Here is a 16,312-nt window from a genome sequence, read left to right as displayed (position 1 = left end):
GACCACCTGTCCAAAGTGGACTGGGCCCTCCCATATCAGTCGTGAATCAAGAAAGTGCTCCCCAGACCTGCCTACAGGCCAGTGTGATGTGGGCAATCTTAAATTGAGGTCCTCTCTTCCCAGATGACCCTAGCTTATGGCAAGTTGACATAAAAACTAGCAGCCCAGAGGAACCTAAAGAAGGCCACTGCCTCTCAAGAGAGAGAGAGAGACCTACAGAAGGCTGTCACCTCTCTAAAAGAGAGACCCACAGAAGGCCACCAGCTCTCTCTAAGAGAGAGGGACATACAGAAGGCCACCAGCTCTCTAAGGAGTGCTGCTTGTTCTGACCCATTTGGGCATTTTACCATTTTGTTGTTTACTCCTACATAGCATGTGTCCCCTAAAGATGAAGATATTCTTATGCCTGACGCCCTCCAACAAATATTAATTCAACAATATCACCCAATTAGGGGCTTTTTGCTTAAAAGGAACTTTCTTTTTAGTCCCTGGCATTTACTTGTGCTTTGAAGCTGACAAGACACTTTGATCTAAACCCACAGGAGCCTTCAGAGCAACTATTGATATTGCCCTCTTCTAGGGAGGGAAACGGGCCAGAGAGGTGAGTGGTCCACAAAGGTCACACAGCCAGTACTCAACAAAGGCAATCCCAGTCCACACAATTACCACGACATTACAGTTTATTCTAAATAATCTTTGTCCAGAGCTTAGACCCCAAACCCTTAACACCCCCCACACATGCACACAGTGTCCGTTCTTCCCAAAATCATGAACCCTTTCCCAGCTTCAGACGGTAACCACCTAGATGTGACCCACCTTGGCCTCTGCTGTGGAACAGTGCCAGGCAACCCACTTGGACCTTGCACTTAATTTAAGCCAACATGATTGATGGCAAGGTTTTTCTTAACTGTATTAGGCTCGATTCCTACTCCATTCCCTGAGCCGAGAGTGAAGACTTCCCTCTACAAAGCCTGGAATGCTTCCTCCCTGCTGAGGAGAACTGGCCAATTTGCTCAGTAGGAGGGTGGGGGTGGGGGGACTGACCAGTGTCCTTGAAGCCCAGCAATAGCAGAAAGCCCAGCTGTCCTCAGCCACTATGTCCCTCAGATATGGCCACTTCTCTGCCTTCCTGTCTGAACCGCAGCAGCAGCAGCAGCCCTCACCTGGCTGGATGTGGCATAGTGTCCCTGCTGAGGCTGCTGCTTCATCCAGACCCCTGAAATCTAGCTGCAGGACATTCATTCACCACATCCAGCTTCCCTCCATGTGGCCCCAGATGTTCTCTCATGCAGTGTCCCCACCCCCAAGGGCCAGCCCTGCTGGCTTGTTTTCCTCAGGCAAGCCTGGCTTCCATCTGCCTGCCCGTTCTTCACCTGGGATGTTCTGTACTCTTTCTACACAGTTTAGGCTCTCACACTCCTAAGAATAGTTGGGAGTGCAGGCTCTGTGCCAGGAGTTAGAGCCTCGCAGCTCCCTGGCACCTGCCCCATGACCATGTGCAGCCCCAGTGGCTTCACAATTAGTGCCCGGAAAACTGTCCGGTGACTGGGTCCAGAGGAAACAGACTCAGAGAGCAGGGAAAACCCAAAGTCGCTGGTTAGGGTCAGAGCCAAATGGGAGCTGAGGTTTTCTGCCCCAAGCTGCTCTTCTCACCGTCTTTGGGTTCCTGGGACAAAAAGGACCCCTCACCCCTGCTGTCCTCACAGGACACTGAAAGGATGGCTAGCCCACCCTAGCCTTTTCTGTATCTGTGCCATCCTACACAGATTCATGCAAGCATTCATTCATCACCTTCACAATCTACTTATTCATCAAGTTTTTAATGAGCATAATTGTCCCCACGGCAACCACATTGAGTGGAACAGACAGGGTGCTGCCCTCTGGTTACACCAGAAAGAATCCAACCACATCAAATCACAGACAGAGTATGCAGTCACAGAGGAGTGCAGAGAGGAAATGGATGAGGCAGAAGGTAGACGTGCAGGGGGCAGAGCTCCCCATCAGCTGCAACCACCATCTCCCTTCCTAGCAGAGTGCCAATGGCATTGGGTATCACCAGTTTGCTACCTTTGCAACTATAAGATAGTCCACCCCTACCCCTAGGTCCCAGGTAGGCTTCACAGACACAAAGGTCCTTCCAACCCTTCCCCAAGGTGGCCCAAGAGGGAATGTGGGACTTTTTCAGGCCAATGAGGCAAAGGTAACTCCTGGGGAATTAGGGGCTTCTAGGAACAGTATTCCAGATTTAAAGAGAAAGCCACAAGAAAGTCTAGCCTCTTCTTCCTCAGTGTGTCTTACCCAGATGTGATATCTAGAGTGTTGTAGTCCACCGGCAAGTCATGCCGTATTCCAATGAACAGAGAAAGAGCTAGACCCACAGTGGCCCCTGTCTGAGGAGCTGGAGCAGCCAGCCCTGGAGCTCCCTAACTTCCTAGCCATGTGAGGTGAGGGGTTTTTCACAGCTGTTGCAGTCAGCTGGACACAGGTCAATTATATCTACTTCTGTTTCTGTTGCATTCCTATCTCTGCCCTCTGTGCCCGCCATGTAGTCGGCGTACTGTATTTGTGGAACGAGTAGAGTGTCAGTGCCTCCAGTAGCAGATCTGGTGACAAGGCTTCATGTGTCATGTGGAGGGAATGTTTCAGGGGACAAAAATAAGGGAGTAGAAATTGGACAGAGAGGTGGGGGAGGGAGCACAGCGCTGGAACCGAGCTCTTCTCTCCACCCTCACTCCTCACCCTGGCTAAGGGTGCTCCCAGGGAACACCAGCAGCCAGGCCCTTCCTCGGAGCAGCTCGAGATCAGTGACCCTGGCAGGAATGTGTGCAGAAGCGACGGCACAAATCAGCAAGGACCTGGGTGGGGCACTAGCACTGTGAGTCATGCAGTGTGTGCCCATGGATGCAACCGACTCTATCTTAGGGTTTCTACTGCTGTGATGAAACACCATGAGCAAAAGCAGAAAGAGTTTCTTTCACATTACAGCTTCTAAGTCCATCACTGAGGTAAACCAGGGCAGGAACCTAGAGCAGAAGCCATGAACAAACACTGCCTAATGGCTTGCTTCCCATGGTGTGCCTATCCTGCTTTCTTACACCACACAGGACCACTTGCCCAGGGGTGGCACTACCCACAGTGGGCTGGGCCCTCCCACATCAATCATCAGTCAAGAAAATGCCCCACAGACCAGTTTTGTGGGGACATTTTCTCATTTGAGGGTCTTTCTTCCCAACTGACTCTAGCTTATGTCAAGGTGACATAAAAACTAGCCAGCACCGCATCCAACAGACAGCAAAGTCAAGCTTGGTCTGCGGTCACCTCCACCTTATCCTTCTTTGGACCAGAGGGGAGGTTGCCTCAGGTCCAAAAGGATAGCCAAAAGCAGCTTACCTCTTATTGCTATGCAAAAAGACACTTTGCTTATAAAAAGCATTATTGTGCTTCACTATGCATCTCCAGATTCTTCTTGCAAAACACTGAAATCTAGCTCATAATTTGATGATAAAATATTGATTATTTATCTACAGTTGCATGCAGAGGTCCATAGCATGTAGATGGGATGCCCACCCTGCATTACCTTGTATTTTAAGTCAATATGAAGATGGATATTCTACCCCTGAGATGAATTTTGATAAAACACTGTGTCAATAAAAAGACACTAATGTCAGAGTGCGTCAGTTCCTGCAACTGGTCTGGGTTCTGCTTCTCCACACACCAGCTGCCTCCAAGAGAGGCTTGCAAACTCCAGCAGCTCCTGGTCAGTCTGCATTTTTCTTCATTTAAGTCGTGTGAGTGGGAAATGTCAGGGGAATGATGGGTTGGCAGGGAGCTGCCCACCCACTCCCACACTCCAGTTGAGAGGGAATGAAAATAAAAGCAAAGGCAACTTGCAAACAGATCTGGGAGAAGCTTCACTGCCACCCTTAGCAATGTGCTTGTCTTCTGCTTCCAAGAAGGAAGAGCAGTATGGACCATCTCTGGAATGTGAGCATCTGCTGTGCTTTCCTGTTTAGCAGGTATTGCCACCTGAAGCTCAGGTAGTACCACTTTAAAAAAAATTTTTTTTATTGACTGTCCTAAATTGTTTGTTGGGTATGAATTTTACCAACATTACCTGTATTCGTGGTAACAGTGGAGCTGGAGAGAACTGCACCTTCTCCAGACTGCAGGTGGGAGCCATCGATAGTGTGGTGGAACTTGCTGCCTTTTCCAAGGCCGGGCTCTTGTGGCCAGCAAATGTCAACCTGCACATCCCTCTGTGTTTGTGGACTGGTCTGGTGTCAGGGCTTCTTCTGCCAGCTTTATGGAATGGAACGCTTCCTTCCCTCCCAGCAAATGAAACAGACACTAGAGGTCTTTAGCTCCACTCACTGCTGTATGTCCAGTGTCTGAATGCAGGATTAATTTACCTGTCTGCTCCATTCGTCCCACAAACTGAGCTATGACTATGCAATAGGACTCTGGGATTCACCAGTGAACCAAACAGGTATCCAAGTGGGTTTTGAAGAAATAGCAGTAATGAATAAGTACTGGCTAGAGTGAGTCAGTAACTTCACTGGAAGTGAACGATAAAAGAAAACTGAACATTGCCGTTTGAAACAGAGAAGGTAAATGTGGGCCAAACCCTGTGACAGGTGGGAGCGAGGCAGCAGCTGTAAAGGGGAGGGGAGGTATTTCCAGGCACTTGCAGGAGCCAGTGCCAGCATCCTAAGGCAGGAATGTGCCTGGCTTATTGAGGGAGAATGAGTGGCTGTGATGAAGTGAGCTGGATATTCATGATTCACTTAGAAGAATGAGTCTAAGCTCCAGGGCCTCCTTACCCGACCCCCATCACATGGACAGTCTCTAGGAAGAATGAACTAAGAAAAGATGGCACCCTGGAACCCTGGATGTGGCCAGCAGGAAGTGACTCAAGTCTAGCATTTTTCAGGTAACAGTCACTTGTAACTGGCAATGTCCTGATTAAATGCAAACTCCAGGCGTTGGACACTGGAAGGATTTGGTGCATGGTGGGGTCAGAAAGACCCTCCATTGGCTAATTCTGGGGCCTTAGGAAATCTAGCCCTGGGGAAAAGTCTGGAATCCAGCTAGGCAATGGTGGCCTGCAGAGTTGGCAGGTGAGAAGGAACCTTTCAAATTTGCAATTTTCAAGTGTCAGAATGATGTTGTGTGGCTCTTCTGATGCCTGGCACGGGGAGCGGGTCCTCCTGGTTTCCATCAACACATCTGCTGTGTGAATGTGACCTTTGCACTCTCACCATCCAGACCCTGAGACTGAGAATGCCAGCTCCAGTGCCGGCTTCCACAGCACCCCAGCCCACCCACTCAAGGACAAGACCAAAGAGCTGCACAGTGCTTCTAGAAGATTCTATTCAAATCAGAGGCCCTCTCAGCATCTCTCTTCAAGGAGCTAGAGAGACAGAAATGCACAGGCTGTCCTCTGAAAGGCAAGCAATGTAGCAGACAGGCATCTCTGTAATTCACCTATATATGGAACATTCCATGCTAAGGCAGGACACCAGGTGCAGGGTCCAGACTCCTCACTCAGGAAAAATGAACATTTGCCTGTGAGCATCTGTGTGTGGCCCATGAAATAAGACCTACATGTTTGTAGCATTTTGGACACAAGAACAGCCAAGATGAGCAGACTCTAGCTTATGGGAAGATTTGTCCAGGAGGGCAAAGGTCATACAATGGAACAAACTTTTCAAAGGATGACTTCTGGAATTGCTAAGTGCCACTATGAAATAGTCAGGTATTGCAACAGAGAGGCACCAGTGAGTGTGGGCAACATAGAGATAGGCAGGACCCAAGAGTAGCAAGGAGCCACCTGTGATGCCACCCCCAGCAGAGGGATTGGGGGTGTATAGGCCTGAGGAGGCATCAGCTGGGCATGGCTGAGGACCAGAACACAGGCTCAGTGTGGGGCTCGGGGAGCAGTGGGGAGGGTGATGAAGAGTGGGGACCAGGTCATTCCATGCTTTGTCTGCCTGTCCATGCCAGGAGTTGTATTTCTGTCCTGAAGCCGTTCACACTGCCACAGTGTCTCCCACAAGGTTTGTTAACATTCCCACCTTGGCAGGCCATGAATAGAGACAAATATACCTCCTGCATTAATAAATTTGCTCAGCAGAGGAGCATTGGCACCTCATTTAGTTTTGATTGGTTAACTGACTGAGAGACAGGGTCTTACTGTGTAGCTGAGGCTGGCCTCCAATTCACAATCCTCCTACCTCAGCCTCCTGAGCTCTGGGATTGCAGGTGCATGTCAACATGCCCCCTCCGTGATTTTCTTTAGAAAGCCTAGGAGTAAATGTAGCCCTAGCATGAAAGCAAAAGGCCACAATAAGGGAGGCCTGGAAAACACCATGAACAGGCATGAAGGGGAGCACTGGACTCTGGGTGGAGACACTTTGGAGTGAGTGGGCATGGTGGAGCTACTCAGGGGCAGTGGGATCAGGAAGAGAACTCCAGACCGGGAATGGTGAGGAAGCTGGCATGTCAAGAGCAGATTTAAACTTACTGGCCAGTCTGGACCCATGTGGCTGCTGTAGTTTGGTTCTAGGATGCCCCACACAGGAGCTTGTGACAAAGGCATAATCCTGAAGATGATGAATACTGGGAGGTATTGGACCTCTAAAAGGTGAGGCCTCATGGGAGGTCCTTGGATCACTGGAGGCCCATTCCTGAAGTGGGGACTGTGTAATCCTAGTCTCCCCCTCTCTGTCTTTGTTCTTCACCTTGAGGTGGACAGTTGTGCTCCATCCATTGCACAGTCATGGGCCCAGAGCCACAGGCCCGCTCCATCATGGACTGGGAGCTCCACAATCCTGAACCAAAACAAACTGCTTCTCTTTGTGCTTTGCTTAACAGCCTGAAACACGTCCTTCTAGTGGCTGGCTACCCATGCTCCGTTCACTCTGCTCTGGAGAGATGTTGGAGCTGTGGCAGCCAGCTGGAAGGGAAGGGTGAGGCCCCAGGTTTAGCACCAACTGTCATTCTTGGTCCAGCCTCTGCCACGTGGGCACAAAGGAAGCATATTTCTTGATGGCATAGATAAGGACAAGGGTACAGAAGTAACTGGGAAAACAGGTGTGTCCTTCACCCACTCGGCTCACAAATCAGGGAGAAGCAGGGCCCTCAAACGTCCTCAAGATAAGAGCAAGTCCTCTACATCTAGCTGGCAGATGTGGAGCAGGGCAGGGCACACACAAGACAGGGTCTCTCCAGCCAGCTCCTGGGCTCTTTGGCTTGGTTTCCTGAACATGCAGGGCAGGAGGAGTTACATGCCTGGAGAGGCAGTCCAGAGAATGGGTCCTGGACTCTTGAAGACATCGGTTCAAATCCAGCTCTAATTTGTTGCCACTCACACGACTTCTCAGAGCTGCATCCTCATCAGCAATGGGGAGCTGGTGGCAACCTCAGCCAGTGCCTGCATCCCATGTACACTAGTTCCTACTGACTCGTTTTAACTAAAATGGCTGCCACTACTATGCCTGTCCCTGGGTGATCCTCCATGGACCTTCTTCCCACATAGAGTAGAACTGACCCTGGGTACTGATGGCAGGGGGTGATTTCCAAAGCTTGGTCATAAAGACCCTGTGACTTCTTTATGTTGTAGAATATTATTTTAAGATGTACTACATTTGTTTATGCTGTGGAACATTTGTTTAATGAGGCAAAGATGTGTTGCATTCTTTTATGTTGCATTTGTTTAACCGTGAAGCTGTGTTACTGTGACTGTCTAAAACACCTACTTGGTGTAATAAAGAGCTGAACAGCCGATAGTGAGGCAGGAGAAAGGATAGGTGGGGCTGGCAGGCAGAGAGAATAAATAGAAGGAGAAGTCTGGGAGGAGAAGAAAAAAGAGCAGGAGAACAAGGAGAGGAGGATGCTAGGGGCCATCCACCTAGCCACCCAGCCACCCAGCCAGCCATGGAGTAAGAGTGAAAGAGCAAGCTATACAGAAGTGAGAAAAGGAAAAAGCCCAGAGGCAAAAGGTAGATGGGATAATTTAAAATTAAGAAAACCTGGCTAGCAACAAGCCAAGCTAAGGCCAGGCATTTATAATTAATAATAAGCCTCTGTGTGATTTATTTGGGAGCTGGGTGGCGGGCCTTCCAAAAGAGTAAAAACCAACAACGTCCTTACTGTCTGGATGACTCACTGGGGGAGGCAGCTTGCATAGCATGAGGACATGGCAGCCACCCTGGGACATAGTCCACGTGTTGACAGCCTTAGGCCTCCTGCTCATGGTCAGCCAGCATTGATGACTATGATGAGGAGGATCCTCTTGCCCCACTCACTGAATGACAGCAGCCCAAGTCAGAGCCACCCCTGCTATAACCCTATACTTGCCCCAGGCAAAGGCTGGGGTGCCCACTGTGTTGTCTTTCAAGATACTAGTGTCAACTTACCTGTTAAATAGAAGTAGGTAGTTATTCCAAGCATGTCTCCCTTTGAAGTGGCCACTTCTCAGATAACATGCATGAGGCCTCCTCCCCTACCACACACGGGCTGCTCTGCAAAGCCCCACAGGGGCCAGTTCAGATAACATGCATGAGACCCTCTCCCCTACCACACACGGGCTGCTCTGCAAAGCCCCACAGGGGCCGGTTGTTCCTTTGAAACCTTGTCTTCAAATATGCATGTGGCTCATATGTGGTATCCCAGATCCTGAGAAGCCGAGACAGGAGAATTGCTGTGACTTCTAGGCCCGCCTGAGCTACATAGTGAGCGCCACATCAGCCTGGGATATAGAATGAAACCTCTCTCAAAACACAACAAATGCCATCTGCAGAGGTCTCTTCCCTGGACCCTTGGAGTGTTGCCCCCTTCAGGAAAGACCTGGTCAGGGATTCTTCCTCCACATGGCCACAGAAGTACTCTCCACTGTCCCTTCTTGGGAGATTCACCACGTGGCCTAGGAGTGCCAGAGCCAGCCACGTTTTCACCTGAGCCTTGGCTCCTGGGAGGCTCAGTTCCACTTCGGATGACTGCCAGGGATTGCAGCAGGAAGACTTCAACACTAACCTAATCCCCACTCTCTGCGAGGTTAGCCAGTGACAGTCTGACCTCATTTTAGCTCCCTGATCTTCCTTATCTACCTGTTTTATTGATTTGTGTCTTCTTTTAAGTTGCAGAAAACCCTTGGTGAAATGAGGCAACATTACGCACATTCTCCCTGGCAGTCTGGGACATGGCCAGAGAGTCTGAGTGTAGAACAGAGACCTCTTCTGCTGCCCATGGGCCGCACATTCTTTTATTCCTTTGACCCCTCGTCTCCTACCTCACCTCCCCATGGTCCCATTCTGTTGGCAGATGGGATGTGTGGAGCAAAGCGTCTGGACCTTCATCATGCCATCACAGTCATCTTTAGCCGTTGAACTATCTGTGGCCATCATCCAGATCCATGGGCTTTTCTGGAAGGAGCCCAGCAACCTGTGGAAGAAGCCTGCCCTGCTCCCCCGAGGCCATGCTAGCTGGCCAGTCTAAGGCTCAACTACACCAAAGTTACAGACTCAACTGCCACTAAACCCCAGACAGGAAAGAAGCACACTGACTCAGGATCCCAGGCAGGATAAGCACTAGCTAAAAGCAGCAGTCTGGGTCAGAAGCAGGTTCTGAAAACCTGGGAGGTTACATCCTAGCAGACATTATAGTAAGAAGTCAGTGTCGTCAAGACTAGCCCAGTAACTTCCTGCCTCTAGCTTTCTGTCCAGCAAACACCTTCTGATTTCAACTAGCTTCCCACATCATGGCGGCAGTAGGGGTGAGCATATAAACAGAGAGGATGCCAATGGACTGTTTCCCTTGGCACTTTTTTCATTAAAAAGCCAAACTTCCAGTTTCACATGCATGTACACACACACACACACACACACACACACACACACACACACACACACACACTCTGGCTCTTTTACTCCAGGTCCCCATCGTAGTGAAGGGAATGCAGGTTATGAGTTCCAGCTCCTGGGTATGGATTGAGCAAACCCTAGGCAAGATCTCTGTGGTTTAATTCCACCCCTTTCAGCACATCAAATCCCTAGAGCCTAGTCACATCCGGTAAGCTCCCAAGATCCATTCTAAGAAATGACTCCTAAGCTGGGTGGCACACATGTTGGAAGGGTAAAGGAGAGTAGTAAACTTAAGGCCAGCCTAAACAACATAGCACCCTCCCTCCAAAAAAAGAAGGAAGAGAGAAGAAAAAGAAAGAAAGAAAGAAAGAAAGAAAGAAAGAAAGAAAGAAAGAAAGAGAGAGAAAGAAAGGAAGGAAGGAAAGAAAGAAGGAAGAAAGAAAGAAAGAGAAGGAAGGAAAGAAAGAGAAAGAAGGAAGGAAGGAAGAAAGAAAAAAAGAAAGAAAAAAGCAAACTCCTATCCTAGGGTTCACAGGAAGACATCAGAGTCTGTAAATTTTTGGCAAAAAAAAAAAAAAAGTTTAAAAGCCTAAGGGAACCCACACATTAGTCAGCAGTGGGGCCACACAGACTAACAAAAGCACAGGCTTAATGGGAAGCTTAATACTGTTTTTATTGCACAATCACTTCTAAATGTGTTTTATTAATTAAACTGGAGGATCTGATTTCGTTACTCCTTAATCAGTACAATGTGTCTAGTTAACAGAATGTTTTCAGAGAGCAGCAGTGGGTGGCAGGAAGCCAGTCCCTTCATCCTCCAGAGCCAGGGACCACCAAGCCACCACCCCTGTGTAGGAGAAAAAAAGGGACAGAGTCACACTTCTCAAGCCACAAGTTGCTCTGAAACTTTCTGAGAATATTCTGTAGCCTCCTGTTGCCTGTCATAGCTAGAATTATAAGGACAATCTCTCTTGGAGTCTGCTTTTTTTCTTAATTCACTCGAACCACCATGAATGAGAGTCTGCCCCATAAAGTCAGTATCATGCCCGAGTATGAGGTTGTTGGCTTTTTCATGTGATAAATGGGAGGTGACGAGGAAGGAGACGACGAGGTTCCTATGAAAAGGGAGGAGAGGGCTCACAAAACATACCAATCCTTTCAGTGCTTCCTCCTTACTTGATTGTCGCAACAGTCCAGTGATAAAGGTACTTTTCTCCTTTTACAACAAAATTATTGTTTGGAGTGGTTAAAAGGTTCACAAAGAGAACATAACGCTTAGACATAAAGCCAGTACTACAGGTTTGTTCAGTACCGTGGACAGAGGCAGTGACTGGGGTCTTCTGTGCAAGCCAGATAAGCAAAGAGAATGGGAGTGAATATTGTGTCTCTGGGAAGAGAAGGGGACTGGATTGAGGGTAGATACATTGTCATAACTTGCTCTGCCTGCATCATCCTGGCTATTTAGAATATCTTTTGTCCTCTCATCCAGAGGGCATGCAATGCCATCCCCAGACTGCCGCCCAGAGTTCATATAAGATGTGGATGAATAGATAGAAGGAAAAGTTATCTAAAATCCATCACACCTCACTCTTGGAAACAACAGTGGTAGGCAAAGCCCTGGACTTTGGTGCTTAGCAGATGGATGCTCATTTTTCATGTGCAGAGCCTCAAGCAGGACTTCTAAGAACGATGGTGCTTCCTTTCTCCTTGCTGTTGGCCACCTTCTGACTTGGCTTCTATGTTTGCCACATCAATCCATAGGTGCAAACTCATGAACAAGCCCTCAGAGAGATTTTCCTGAGCTGATCCTGGAGAGGTACATATCACCTCTGCTCAGATGCTACTGTTCAGAACCCAGTCCTCAGCATATACAGATACAGACATAGAGGAGATGATAGATAGATACATAGATTGATGGATGGATGGATGGATGGATGGATGGATGGATGGATGGATGGGTGGGTGGATGGATGGATGGATGGATGGATGGATGGATGGGTGGGTGGATGGATGGATGGATGCATGGATGCATGGATGGATGCATGGATGGATGCATGGATGGATGGATGGACGGACAGCCAGATAGATAGATACATGCATGCATGCATGGATAATAGTTATGTAGGCCAATCTTCACATTGCCGAGGGTTCTAATTCAGCCATCTGGCCCAGGCCTGAGAATTTTTAAAAATTATTTTATTTTATGTGTATGGGTTCTCACCTGCCTGTATGTCTATGGCATGCCTGGTGCCTGATGCTACAGAGGTCAGAAAAGGGTATTGGGTCCCCTGGAACTGCAGTTACAGATGGTTGTGAGCCACCCTGTGAGTGTTGGGAATCACACCCAGGTCCTTATTGCTCTTGACCACTGAACTATCTCTGGCCAGCTCCCTGGGAATTTTTTTGACATGGAAATTAGGGTTCTTTCCATTGCAAGGGACAGAAAGGGCTTGCCAATCTTAAGCAAGATAGGAAGGCACTGATTCATGTGTGTAAGGCTGGATCACAGCATGACCCAGACTGACGTCAAGAGCTTCCCAGAGATACCTGGGTTGCATGTCCTGCATGTCCCCCATGGAAGATCTCAGATGAGCTCCCCCACAACTCAATATGGCTGCAAACAGCTCCTGGCATATGGTTTCATCCATGATCCTGAGAAATATTTCCTCTTCATAAAAGTTGCATGGTATATCATTTTGGCACTAAATCTTGGTTAGGTCCCATATTCCTGAGTCAATCATGTGACCAAAAAATGGTGCCCTCTGGTAGTCCAGGCCTGTTCCATGTAATGCATACAAGCTAAAGCAGACATGACCAGCTCCCAGAGAGCCAACATACTGCTGTCTCCTGATAGAAAACATTGGTGCCAAGCTACCCTTGACTGATACCTTTACATCAATATTCCTCCTGCTGGCCATGGTCAGGCTGCAGTGATGTGAGGCTTGGAGCTATGTGCAGGGCTGTGGAAGCAGAGGGGCCTCTCCTCACCTAGCCTCATGGTGCTCTCCAGCTCCACTTCACCCATTCACTGATCATGTGACAGCACATCTCTCCAGGTTCCCATTAGAAGGCAAGGAATGTGTTTGGCCCCTTCGCATGGACTCCATCAACAGCCTTTCCTCCAATATCTTTTCACCATCCTGCAAGGCTAGAGCATGCCTCAAACCACCTAAAGGACCTTAGCGGATGATAACTTAAAGCCTGCCAGACCTTAAGAACCCACGGATCAGGAAATCAATTAAACATTTTGTGTGCATGACCATCATATATGAGTGTGAAGGCCTTCATGGAATTACCCAAGGAGGCTAATCCTAAAGAGGGCCAGCAGCACCAGGTGCACCTTCTCCAGCATCCAGATAACTGCTTCTAGTACTTCATGATAGAATTCCATGCACCAGTTTGCATTCTGGACAAGCAGGAAGCTTTGAGCCAACCTGAGATGATAGCTTTGTCAACATTTCTCCAAATGGACTCCTTGTTACATAAAGTGCAATAGTCAGTTTTCATTCCTTCAAGGAAATACCCAAGGCAGGCTATGTTGTAAAGAAAAGAGATTCGGTTCACAGTTCCAGAGACTCAAAGACCCATCAGCAAAGTGCCAGCTCTGGCAAAGACCCCTAGCTTTTTCACATATACATATGGCATCATGGCACAAGCATGTTGTGAGGAGAGCATGCACAGAGCAAGACCGGAAGTCAGGCTGGGAATGGCTAAACATTCTTAAAATGGCTCCTTTCAGAACTCAACCCTGCCAGAACCACCTTAGTCCCTTCTGAGACAAGTGACCCAAGGACCCCCTCCTAGATTCCACATCTTACAGGACACATCACCTCTTAAGATTATCATACTGGGGACCAGTTTTCTAACACATGAACACTTAAGGGGATATACCACATCAAACCATAATTCAGTCTGTTTTTTTCATTATATCCTGAGAGAAACTAAAGCATTTGATGTCCATGTGAGTTGGGGAGATGTTGGGCTAACTATTTAGGATTTTTTTTCTGCATGATTTCTCCAAGCCTTTAGTATTGTGATATGTTTTGTAACTCTAGAACAGTGGTTCTCAACCTTCCTAATGCTGGAAAAAAAGACCCTTTTGTTATTCCTCTTTCATACAATACGTCCCTATTGCAGTTTCCCCTCTCTCTACTCCTCCCAGTCCCCCTCCCTCCCCTCTCCCCCAGATCCACCTCTCCTCTGTTTCACTTATGCAACAATACTTTATTTAATACAGTTCCTCATGTGTGCTAACCCCCAACCATAAGATTGTTTTCCCTGCTACTTCATAACTGTAATTTTGCTACTGTTAAAAAATCATAATGTAAATATCTTTGTTTTCTGGAGGTCTAAAGTGACTCCTGTGAATGGGTCATTAGACCCCCTCCCAGGGGGTCGCAACCCATAAGCTGAGAAACACTGTTCTAGAAAGAATCAGACAAGAGTCAGCAGTACCCTTCAGCTTTACTTAGCAAAGCCCCGTTTGTCTGTAGCATCCTATGAAACATTTCCCAAGACATGGATTTATGAATTGTCCTGGGAACTGTGTCCTTGGAGAATATATGCAAATGGAAGCGACTAGGTTCATGCTGCTCTGAAGAGGTCGGGTGGCAAGAATCTTAAGAGTTCCCAGAGGAGGTGATATTTAGGATTTTAGCAGAAAGCATTCTCTTTGCCTGAATTAGAACAAATGAGGTGTCAGTGTTTTTTGCAAAGCTGGTGCCATCTCAGGGTGTCTGGGAACTGAGAAGTGCTAGACAGAGGGGCACTGGAGCTTGCATGCCTTGGGCTGAGTCTCTGCTTGGCCATTCAGAAGCTGTGCAGCCTTGAGCAGCTCACTTGCTCCTTTGGAGCTTTCTCCTGCCTGAGAGGATGAACCAAGACCAGGTAGGGAACGGGCAATGTCTGGGAAGGGGAAGTGCCCACCCAGTGGCTGAGACAAATGTTGCTCTTGGCTTCTCCTTCTACCTCACAGCCACCTACCTCTCCCACAGGGCTTTGCTGGTGGTCTGGAAACCTCGGGAAGATGCTGCCTCCCTCTCTGTCCTCTTGTGGCAGCCGAGATGGTGGCATGGGACCGTGATTCCTTCCCATCTGCACCAGCTTCTTCCTGCATCTTCTTGAGGACACTGTCACTCTCAGCACCTTGGCCCAAGAAGCAAGATGGAAACAGATGCAGAGGCCCCACTGTTCGCTGACGCTCCCAGACTGCCCTTCAGGTCACCCTCTGTGACATGTCACCGAGGGGGAGCCAGTCCACGAGTGCCCATTCTATCACAGTCAGCTCCTGCCTGCATCTGTCACTGCTGATTGCATTTGAATGGCTTCGTCTCTTTTTTAAATAAAAGATTTATGCCTTAGCTGTCAGAGCTTGCCTTTATTTGAAAATTTAATCTTGTTTCTAGGAGTCTAGATTAACTTATTAGATTTAGGCATCCCTCTCATGGTTCTGGGAAAGAGGCAGAGAGTCTGCTCTCTGCACAGGCCTCTGCAAGCCTCCCCGTCAGCCAGCCAAGGTGGAATAGGCAACATCTCAGTGCACCTGGGACTCTGCTTCTTTGGCGGGGTGTCCTGGGTCCCCTGGGCCAGCTTCCAGGCCTCTGCTCTGGAACCTATGTTTCCTGAAAGGGCTGTGCGTCAGACTCACCCTTCCTCCAGCTTTATGAAGGGACACCACTGGTCAGGTGAGGGTATGTCAGGGCGTCCTGCCCCTCCCCCATCTGTGTCTCCTGTCTCTGGAGAATTCTGCACTGCCACTATGCCACAGGGTGGGGTCTCGAATTTGCTTCCTGCTGTGTAGGCTTATGCAGGTCTCAAATCTTGGAATCTGAGTAAAGGTGGTGTGGTTAATCCCATCTCATAGCTTCTGCTTCCCGCTACTACACAGAGCAGGCTGCAGGATAGATCAAAAGTTCCTTCAGCTCTCAGTGCTGGAGACTGAAGTCCCAAAGCTTGACACGGACATTTAGAAAGGACCTCAAGCAGCAGCACCTGTAACAGGAGGGTGGAAGAGGCCACTATGGACCAGAATGCATCCCGGGAGTTAAAGAACTTAAGACCTAATCACCTGTCACCTATCCCATAGTCAACACTGTCACATGGAAGTGAAACTTCCGTCTGAGGCTCTGGGAAAGGAAGGTAGAGCCACGGTTTACGGGGAGGGGGTGTACCCTAAGCGCTGCTCTGGACATTTTGGTCACTGGGTCAGTCGAGTGTTGGAGGGTGGAGCGAGACCCTCTTCGGAATGAGGAAATAGCAACAAGAGGAGCAGTGAGTCCCAAGGTCACAATAGTCTGGACAAGTTCTGGAAGTCCAGCACCAGAGCTGGGCTGTCCCCGTCCAGCTCCCCGCTCTCCTGCACCTGGGTTATGGCTGATCTGTGTCCGCCTTTCTTAGATGCAAGCCCCAGCTCTTGAGAAGAGTGTACACTTGGACAGGGGGTCTTTGGGAAG

The 16,312-nt window shown here is 48.7% G+C and overlaps 1 protein-coding gene across 1 annotated transcript in view; it reads left to right on the top strand.

The window, feature by feature from the left end:
• LOC128103158 (uncharacterized) overlaps positions 1 to 15,220 on the top strand; it is a 63,466-nt gene extending 48,246 nt beyond the window's left edge. Inside the window, exon 4 of the mRNA XM_052727266.1 lies at positions 14,855 to 15,220. Within this exon, the coding sequence (XP_052583226.1) occupies positions 14,855 to 14,984 (130 nt within the window). The 3' untranslated portion in view covers positions 14,985 to 15,220. The remainder of the gene's footprint in view (positions 1 to 14,854) is intronic.
• The last annotated feature ends 1,092 nt before the right edge of the window (positions 15,221 to 16,312 follow it).

Source organism: Peromyscus californicus, unplaced genomic scaffold, assembly GCF_007827085.1.
Source record: "Peromyscus californicus insignis strain IS unplaced genomic scaffold, ASM782708v3 Scaffold_8__1_contigs__length_139910024, whole genome shotgun sequence".
In the NCBI taxonomy this organism is placed as follows: domain Eukaryota; kingdom Metazoa; phylum Chordata; class Mammalia; order Rodentia; family Cricetidae; genus Peromyscus; species Peromyscus californicus.
Note: the sequence above shows the minus strand (reverse complement) of the source record. Positions and strands in the feature narration are given on the sequence as shown.